Consider the following 10,347-nt stretch of genomic DNA (forward strand, 5'->3'; position numbering starts at 1 on the left):
AAATGAAGATTATTTTATCACGTTTATAATAGACAAGTAATGGATTCCCATTCTATTAACATGTCGTAAACTTTTTAACACGTCTAATTTACTTTAGAGTTTTACTTGTAAAACTCAATTATTTGTTGGCTATTGCATTATTCCCTTAACTTTTTAAAATCTAACAAGCAGAGCTAATAATTTATGTTAGCTTATTATGATATAATAATCAAGTTCTTGGTCGTATCCCCTTATTTTCTTGAGTCGGGTAAGAATAGAAGAATAAATGGAAAAGGATTAAAAAAAATCTTAAATTATGTTAAATTGAACAAAAATGTCCTCATTAATTGTTTAGTCTTAAATGTCCTTGCTACTAATAGTTTAGTTCAAAAATATACCTATTATTACTTATTGGATCAAAAATGCATTTTTGGCTAATAAACATATTAGATCCAATATTTTTACTTAGAAAAGAATGTGTTTAGAAAAATATATTTACAAAGGATGTAACAATAAAGATATATTTGGCCTAAACTATTGTGGAATCTTTTATTCAATTTCAATTAGTTTAAAGGCATTTTAATCATTTTTCTAAGAATAAAAAGGACAAATAATCAAAGGAGAAATTTTTTAGCTATCTTTTTTTGTGAAGGATGTGAGGCATGACATGTTATAAAATAGAAGAAGACAATTGGTCATGCAGTTTCCCAAGAGCTGGAAAATAAATAAATATATATATATATATATATATATCTCACTCTCCACGTAACATGAAAACACCTCTAATTTTAAAAGAATTTATATGTTTTCCAAAACAACTCACAAATCACCCTTGAAAATAATCTATATAAACCACTCTCCTTCTTTCTTCTCTACTCACTCATTCTTCTCTTCACAAAATAAATAAATAATAATAACAATTCTTGAGAGACGTCTATATAAACTACTTTCCCTCATCCTTCTTTGCTCACTTATTCTTCTCTTCACAAAAACAATATTCTTGATAGGCGTCTGTAGAAATCACTCTCCCCTCTTACTTCTTTGCTCTGCCATTCTATCATCTCTTCATACAATAAAGTTCCTTCCATTTTTCAGATGACGCAAGGGAAAAACGGTACTAAGGCGGTATTTCTCTTAGATGATGAGGTGCATTTTAAGGGGGTGTGGAAGCTTCCATGCGGCAGCTACACAGCTGAAATCAGAGATCCCAGCCAGAAGAGAAACATCTGGCTTGGAACTTTTAATTCTGGCGAGGAAGCTGCCAGGGCTTATGATACTGCAGCAAGGCTGTATGGTGGCCACACGGCCAAAACTAATTTTCCACCAGTATCGAAGGATGACACTCAAACCACCACCAGAGATTTTCTTTGGAAAATTAATCATAATAATGTCATGAGTGATCATATCCTCTCCAATCAGAGCAGCGATATCGCATCGTCTTCTAGATCAGGTGGCGATGCCGTGAGATTTCCATTGCTTAATCAGAATACTGATGAATTTCGTCGTTTTATGACGGTTACAGGAACTTCTGTTGTGATGTCGCCGGCATGCGATAAGGACTTATTGGAGTCTTTAATGAAAGCTGGAGTAATACTTCCGGACCCGGGTATGAGAGCTGGATCAATACTTCCGGACCCGAAGATGAGCAGCCAAAAAGTGACTCTAGATTTCATGGGCGTCGGCACCGTTCAGCCTCCAACCACCGGTGCTGAGCTTCCAAATCTTGAGCTCAGCCTTACACCACCAGGAAGCATGTGATCGAAGATAGCATGAATATCACCTTTCTTAGGTCCCGCAGGCCAAGGGACAGTTTCAGGTAGACGTATTTTTAAAAACTTTCAGAAAACATATAAAAAGAAATTGGTTCTCTTGTTTTTTTTTTTTTGTTTTTTTTGTTTTTTTTTTGCTTTTGTAAATAGGCATGTGGCATGTTGTAATCTTTTCTTATGTACTATCTCCTGTAATATTAATTTAGAAAATTTCTGTGTTCTTCATTGTAGGATTTTTCTGCTTTCTTTTTCATTTCAAAATTCTGTTGGATGAATTTTTGTTTGGTTGTTCAATCAAAAAAGGAAAAGACATGAAGGAACCCTATGGATCGAGGGAAGCTGTTTCGTCTTTCAATTTCAGCTAAAGTAGCAAATTAACACGTACTACATTACATGGGCTTTTGTCATACTATACTAAGTACTCTAGTATCTTTTGACTTCTCATGAAAAGCGTGCTTTTATGAATGAGTAGTGTGATACTTTATATTTACTTGTCAAATATTAATTTGGATTAGACTTTTCTACATTTCTCTTTTCTCTAATAAATGAAATACAAATTTAACCGATTCAGTCATCTTGAAAGAAAATGTCATAAATAATCTCTTTAATTATAGAGGCAGGTTTGAAATATTTTCTTAACTGTGTATTTACTGGATGTAGGTCTTTAACTAATTAAAAACTTATTAGATTTGGTCCTTTAATTATACACTTACTCAAAAAGTTGCAAATTTATCCTTTTATAAATTTCAACTTCTGCAAAATTAAACAAAATTCCTTCGATAAAGTCGTTGGAGTACAAGATTTAAAATGAAAACATGAGAGAAAAGAACATTTAATTTTATTCTCATTATGAAAAATTTATTTCTATTAAATATAAATAAATATGTCCCCACACCTAACGGATAATAATTTTTTTATAATAAATTTTAGTATATTCAAGTCATTAGTAGCAATAATATGCTTCATTTCATCCTCCCTTGACTAAAGTTATGACTTATATTTTTTTTCTCGTGAATTTTATTTTGAATCGTTGAGATTAAGGTTTTTTTTTCATAAGAGTGAGTTAAAGAAAAAGTAGCGGGGAGAGAAACAACTGAAAAAATGAATTAAGATTTTAATTTCACTGATGCATGAATTCTGTTAATATAAACCTAGGTTATTTATTAAAAAAACAGATAGAAACCAAACATGATGAGTTTTTAAAATACTTAAAAAGACTAAAATCGATAAATATATAATTAAGGACTAAAATCAATAAGTGTATAATTAAGTGACAAAACCTGATAAGTTATTAAATAGTGGATCGAGAATTTTCCTAGTCAAAATTCAAGTAACCATAGTCAATAATTAGTGAATAATTCAATAATTATTTTTCCAAATGTAATTAATTAGTAGTGGACCAAATGTATCCCCCCTTGAGAAACGGCTATATAAAGCACTCTCTCCCTTCTCTTTTCACTCACCGAGTCTTCTCTATATACTAAAAAATTCCTTCAAATGGCAAATAAAAGAAACGGCAATGCAGCAGCAGCAGCAGCGACTGTGGCTGTACCCCCAAATGAGGTGCGTTATCGGGGGGTCAGAAATAGGCCATGGGGCACGTACGGAGCTGAGATTACAAACCCCGTCAATAAGAAAGGTGTCTGGCTTGGTACTTTCAAAACGCCGGAAGAAGCTGCAAGGGCGTATGATGCAGCAGCGAGGATGTATCGCGGCCCTGAAGCCATAACTAACTTCCCGGCGACAAATGAGAATAACCTCAATGCTAATGATGTTGTTGAAAATGTTAATGTTAATAGTAATCCCAATCCTGAGGTCTCCGTTACCAATCAGAATCACTTTTACATTTTTAGAAGAAAAAAAGTTACAGGGATCTTTTCATGTATCTCCTGATGATACAAGTAATAGAGTATTAGTTTAAAATTTTAATTATGTCTTCTTCGTTGTATCATTTTTCTGTCTTTTATTTTTATACAATTCTGTTTGGATGAATTTTTACGATCCAACTTTTGGAGGTTGTAATTCGTTTTTCAGTTTCATCTAAAGCAGCAAACTCCTATTTTATTTTTTTAATTGAATTTTCAATTTTCTAAAAGAAAAAATAGTAAATTAATATAGGAATAGTTACGGTCGGATCTAGGAGGGAGTTCGGCCAAAAACATAATAATATATATATATATATATATATATATATATATATGTAAATTAGTGTATGTATATAGATTTTGAATTTCATAAACACAAAGGTTGGCTTAGTGATTTAAGAGATTCAAAATTCACCTTAAGATTCCAAATTCAAATTATAAGCTCCGTAACTTTTTTTTTCGAAGTATCTTAGACTTCTTATGAACAGTGAGTTTTTTTTGGAATGAATAATGTGATAAAAGGTGCATAACTACTCATTCTGTCTCATTTGGAGCATGAGAATCAAAAATATTTAATATTAATTTGACTATCAGATTGGGTGTAGTTTTCTCAAAATTTTAAAACTAAAAATTCCACACATGAAAATTACTATTTCCTTCGTCCCAATTTGATATAACATGGAATTCAGATTTGTGAGATTCAAACAAAAAATCTTTGACAGTAATTATTTATCTGACATTTAAATATTTTAAATCATTAATCATTGGTACTTATAATGCTTTTATGTAGTTTCTATATATGTAAATTCTCTTTCAAATAACTTAAAGATTGTATATCCTAATTCATAATCAAAATAAATAAAATTGACTCTCGAAATTTAAATTATACCATATATATTTGGGACGAAAATACAATCATCACTATAAAGTTTGCGAAAATTGTAGTAAAAAATAAAATTACACTGCTTGACGTAGAAAACTTGGTGGTTTTTATTATATATTGGATTGCAATCCAAAATTCTCATGTCATTTTGTTGCATTAGAGTTTGTAGTATAGATGATAGGGTACTACCATGGATTTTTATTGCTGACTTCTCACCAATCGAATAGAAATTTACTTCCTCCGATTTATTTTATTTGTCATGAACATTCGGAACGTAAGTGAGGAGTCTGCCACATCTATTGAACTCTCATTGAATTAATCTCAAAGCTCACTGATTACAATAGCTAACTACTGTATATATAGCAGTGGTTAGTTTGTAACTGAATTTGTTATCTAACTAATCCGTTGAATAGTTAGTTATAACTACTAATTAGTAATTGACTAATCTATCCTTGTTTCTAACTAACTTCTCATTAACAAACTAATCTTCTTATAAGTATACCACAACACTCCCCGTCAAGCTGGGAGGTGCAAAGATATTCAAAACTCCTAGCTTGGATAGAAGGTGTTCATGTTGAACTCTAGACACTCCTTTGGTTAATATATCTGCAGGTTGTTCCTGAGTTGGCAGATAGTTCACTTTGATCAAACCTTGTTGTAACCTTTCTCTAATGAAGTGACAATCTATTTTATGTGCCTTGTCCTTCCACGGTATACTGTATTTGCTGCAATCTAAATTGCAACCTTGCTATCACTATACACTTGCACTGGCCACTTGACTTCAACCTCTATTTCTTTCACCATTCCAAGCAATCATACCAATTCTAATACAGTAGAAGCCACGCTCTTATACTCAGCCTTAGCTGAGCTTCGTGATACTGTGGTCTGCTTCTTGGCCTTTCATGATACCAAAGACTTTCCAATCTTAATCATGTAACCTGTAACAGACTTTCTGGTGAGTAGACAAGAGGCCTAATCTGCATCACAAAATGCAGTAATTTGATTATTTGAGCAACTGGACAGTAGTATGCCTTGTTTAGGTTGCCTCTTTAAGTACCTGAGTACTCTTAATGCAACATTCAAGTGTGACTTTTTTGGTTGATGTAGAAACTGACTCAATGTCTCAGTACTGAAAGCTATGTCTGGTCTTGTCATATTGAGATACAAGAGCTTACCTATGAATCTTTGATACATTATTTGATCTTCTAAGGGATCATCTGATTTTTTGTTGCTTCTTATTCACATGCTCATCATATTGTTTTGATGTTAATTTGATATTATAGGTGATCCTGCAGGCTTAGCTGCTGCCATGCCTGCCTCTGCTATAAACTCAAGAGCATACTTTCTCTGATGCATTAGTATTCCTTCTATTGACCTTATAAATTCAATTCTCAAAAAATATTTGAGTTCCCCCAAATCTTTCATCTTAAAAGCCTGTTGTAAAGCCTTTTTTGTCTCTTCTATCAACTTCAAACTACTGCCAGTTATCAACATGTCATCTACATACGCAAGGACAATTACAATTCATTTTATTGATTTGTTGATGAACAAAGAATGATCATATTGACTCTATTTAAATTTGAGATCAATAAGAGCTTCATATTGATTCCATTGCCTTGGGGCTTGCTTGAGTCCATATAAGGATTTTGTCAGTCTGCACACCTTCTTCCCTTGACTGACAAACCCCTGAGGAAGGTGCATATAGATTTTATCATCCAAATCTCTTTGAAGAAATGCATTGAAGACATCCATATGATGAATATGCCACTGTCTGGAGGCTGCAAGAGACAATATATATCTCACTGTAATTATATTCACAATTGGAGAGAAAGTTTCTTTATAATCAATCATTTCTTGCTGACTATACCTTTTTGTAACCAGCCTTGCTTTGAACCTTTCTATTTCTCCTGTAGATTTGTACTTAACTTTATAAATCCATCTTCACCCAATGGGTCTCTTTCCTGGTAATAAGTTAGTGATCTCACAGGTCTTGTTACTTTTCAAAGCCTGAATCTCAGCTTGCATAGCATCAATCCATCTAGGGTCCTTAATAGCTTCTGAATAACTATTGTATTCTGTCACAGTGGAGGTAGCAACAATATAGCACTAATAGAAAGGGGATAGATGAGAGTATCTTTCATGGTTAGACAAGGGATACTGCATATTTGTGGTGGTAGTGAGGGACACAAAATCCTTCAACCAAGTAGGAGCTTGTTTAGGCCTAGTAGACCTTCTAGTAATAGGAGGAACTCCCTCAGAGGAAGAATGAGTAAGGACTGATTCTTCAGAACCAGCTACATTAGTAGGCATACATAGGAGTTTAGTATAATCAAGTACCTCAGAAGAATCAAGATTCATAATATTCTGCTCCATAGTAGCCTGTACCTCATCTAAAATTACACCTTCTGATGATGCAGTGGTACTTTTGAGTGACAAAGAAGAAGGTTGCATGAACTCTTGAACATTTCCTCCTAACCCCTGACATGTGTCTAAAAATAGATGTTGTGTGGCATGACTATCAGAAGTGGCAAAAGGAAAAATATCTTCCCTGAAAATAACATGTCTACTTGTAAAGAAGGATCTGGTAGTTAGAGAAAATAAAATATATCCTTTTTGTACTTCAAAATAACCCATGTGAACTGTTGACCTTGATCTGGGCATTAGTTTATCATGTTCAGTGAGATTCTTAGCAAACACCAGGCATCCAAATGTCCTCAACTGAGACAACATTAGTTTGATGCCATATAGCCTTTCAAAAGAAGTGTGATACTCAAGTACACTACTGGGTAACCTGTTAATTAGATAAGCTGCAGCTAATACACAGTGTCTCTAATACTTAATAGGTATTTTAGCTTGAAACCTTAAAGCTCTTGTTACCTCTAGTAGATGTTTGTGCTTTCTCTTAGCAACACCATTTTGCTAAGGGGCATAGGGACAAGACCTTTGATGGACAATTTCAAAATCAGTAAACATGTTAGCATACACTGAATTGACAAAGTTTGTGCCATTGTCAGATCTTAGGGCCTTGACTTATTTTTCATATTGATTTCTAACATGCTGAACAAACATTTGAAAAGACACACACATATTTGACTTCTATTTAAGCAGAAACAACCAGGTCATTTTGGAGAAATCATCAACTATTGTAAGAATGTACTTATTGCCATCAAAGTTAGCTGTATTATAGGGTCCCAAGAGATCAACATGTATCAAGTCAAAACAGTTATACTTCTGATACTACTAGAAGGAAAAATAAGTCTTGTTTGTTTGGCAAAGGGACAAAGTAAGCACTTAGACACTTTACACAAGCTTTGTTTATTTATATCAAACATCTTAGCAAGTACTATTGAGGACACATGTCCAAGTATTTTATGTCATAGCTCTATATCTGACTCCTGAATCGTTGCATGAACTTTATCCACAAAAAATGTAGTCTCCTAAAAATCACTGATATTTTTTTGAGTTAGTGTGCTCCACAATAGGTACAATCCTCCTTCTTCTTTACCAACTTCCTTCACCTTCTCAGTGTAGAGCTCTTGGAAAACACAAAATTTAGAAAAGAAAGAGACTGAACATCCTAACTCCTTTGTGATTTTGTCGATAGACATGAGATTATACTTAAACTCGGGTATATGAAATACATTGGTAATCACACTTCTACCTGATAAACTACAAGAACCAATATGAGTCACTTTAGTAGTACCACAATTTGGCAAACAAACATCTTTAAAAATAACCAGTTTTGACACAGAACCTTTTGTCAGCATATCTAGACTGTAAATTATATGATTTGTTGCACCTATATCTACACTCCATACTTTACTATTTGCATTAAAAAATAAGGCTTTACCTGCTGAATTTTTCATATAGCAATGAGATGTAGTGGCCTCTGATTTTTGATTCATCATGTTGAGAATATGTTCATACTGATATTTTGTGAATATATAATCCTAAAGTAACTGCCTGATATCTTTCTCATCTTGACTTATAGGCTTAGTATGTATAGTCACCTCAGCTGAAGCTCTATTAATACTTTGTTGATGATCAGATGTCCTTCCCCACACTAGTATATAAGCATCACTCACATTTGTATTTAGATCATAAGAGAAATGAGCCTGAACTGGTTGCTGAGTTTATTAATGAGTAGTATGATACTTTATATTTACTTGTCAAATATTAATTTGGATTAGACTTTTCTACATTTCTCTTTTCTCTAATAAATGAAATACAAATTTAACCGATTCAGTCATCTTGAAAGAAAATGTCATAAATAATCTCTTTAATTATAGAGGCAGGTTTGAAATGTTTTCTTAACTGTGTATTTACTGGATGTAGGTCTTTAACTAATTAAAAACTTATTAGATTTGGTCCTTTAATTATACACTTACTCAAAAAGTTGCAAATTTATCCTTTTATAAATTTCAACTTCTGCAAAATTAAACAAAATTCCTTCGATAAAGTCGTTGGAGTACAAGATTTAAAATAAAAACATGAGAGAAAAGAACATTTAATTTTATTCTCATTATGAAAAATTTATTTCTATTAAATATAAATAAATATGTCCCCACACCTAACGGATAATAATTTTTTTATAATAAATTTTAGTATATTCAAGTCATTAGTAGCAATAATATGCTTCATTTCATCCTCCCTTGACTAAAGTTATGACTTATATTTTTTTCCTCGTGAATTTTATTTTGAATCGTTGAGATTAAGGTTTTTTTTTCATAAGAGTGAGTTAAAGAAAAAGTAGCGGGGAGAGAAACAACTGAAAAAATGAATTAAGATTTTAATTTCACTGATGCATGAATTCTGTTAATATAAACCTAGGTTATTTATTAAAAAAACAGATAGAAACCAAACATGATGAGTTTTTAAAATACTTAAAAAGACTAAAATCGATAAATATATAATTGAGGACTAAAATCAATAAGTGTATAATTAAGTGACAAAACCTGATAAGTTATTAAATAGTGGATCGAGAATTTTCCTAGTCAAAATTCAAGTAACCATAGTCAATAATTAGTGAATAATTCAATAATTATTTTTCCAAATGTAATTAATTAGTAGTGGACCAAATGTATCCCCCCTTGAGAAACGGCTATATAAAGCACTCTCTCCCTTCTCTTTTCACTCACCGAGTCTTCTCTATATACTAAAAAATTCCTTCAAATGGCAAATAAAAGAAACGGCAATGCAGCAGCAGCAGCAGCGACTGTGGCTGTACCCCCAAATGAGGTGCGTTATCGGGGGGTCAGAAATAGGCCATGGGGCACGTACGGAGCTGAGATTACAAACCCCGTCAATAAGAAAGGTGTCTGGCTTGGTACTTTCAAAACGCCGGAAGAAGCTGCAAGGGCGTATGATGCAGCAGCGAGGATGTATCGCGGCCCTGAAGCCATAACTAACTTCCCGGCGACAAATGAGAATAACCTCAATGCTAATGATGTTGTTGAAAATGTTAATGTTAATAGTAATCCCAATCCTGAGGTCTCCGTTACCAATCAGAATCACTTTTACATTTTTAGAAGAAAAAAAGTTACAGGGATCTTTTCATGTATCTCCTGATGATACAAGTAATAGAGTATTAGTTTAAAATTTTAATTATGTCTTCTTCGTTGTATCATTTTTCTGTCTTTTATTTTTATACAATTCTGTTTGGATGAATTTTTACGATCCAACTTTTGGAGGTTGTAATTCGTTTTTCAGTTTCATCTAAAGCAGCAAACTCCTATTTTATTTTTTTAATTGAATTTTCAATTTTCTAAAAGAAAAAATAGTAAATTAATATAGGAATAGTTACGGTCGGATCTAGGAGGGAGTTCGGCCAAAAACATAATAATATATATAT

At 32.7% G+C, this 10,347-nt stretch overlaps 3 protein-coding genes across 3 annotated transcripts; all 3 read left to right on the forward strand.

Moving 5' to 3' along the window:
• Positions 1–1,074: 1,074 nt before the first annotated feature.
• On the forward strand, positions 1,075–1,737 carry LOC129872659 (ethylene-responsive transcription factor ERF096-like). The gene has a single exon (XM_055947588.1). It carries the CDS (start codon positions 1,075–1,077, stop codon positions 1,735–1,737), a length of 663 nt encoding a protein of 220 aa, XP_055803563.1.
• Positions 1,738–3,245: 1,508 nt separating this feature from the next.
• LOC129872660 (ethylene-responsive transcription factor 3-like) lies at positions 3,246–5,141 on the forward strand. The gene is made up of 2 exons (XM_055947590.1): positions 3,246–3,563; positions 5,109–5,141. Exons 1-2 carry the CDS (start codon positions 3,246–3,248, stop codon positions 5,139–5,141), a joined length of 351 nt encoding a protein of 116 aa, XP_055803565.1.
• A 4,527-nt stretch (positions 5,142–9,668) lies between these two features.
• LOC129872661 (ethylene-responsive transcription factor 3-like) lies at positions 9,669–10,064 on the forward strand. Its single transcript, XM_055947591.1, has one exon. The coding sequence runs from the start codon at positions 9,669–9,671 to the stop codon at positions 10,062–10,064; it is 396 nt and encodes a 131-aa protein (XP_055803566.1).
• Positions 10,065–10,347: the final 283 nt, after the last annotated feature.

The sequence above is a fragment of the Solanum dulcamara genome, chromosome 11 (assembly GCF_947179165.1).
Source record: "Solanum dulcamara chromosome 11, daSolDulc1.2, whole genome shotgun sequence".
In the NCBI taxonomy this organism is placed as follows: domain Eukaryota; kingdom Viridiplantae; phylum Streptophyta; class Magnoliopsida; order Solanales; family Solanaceae; genus Solanum; species Solanum dulcamara.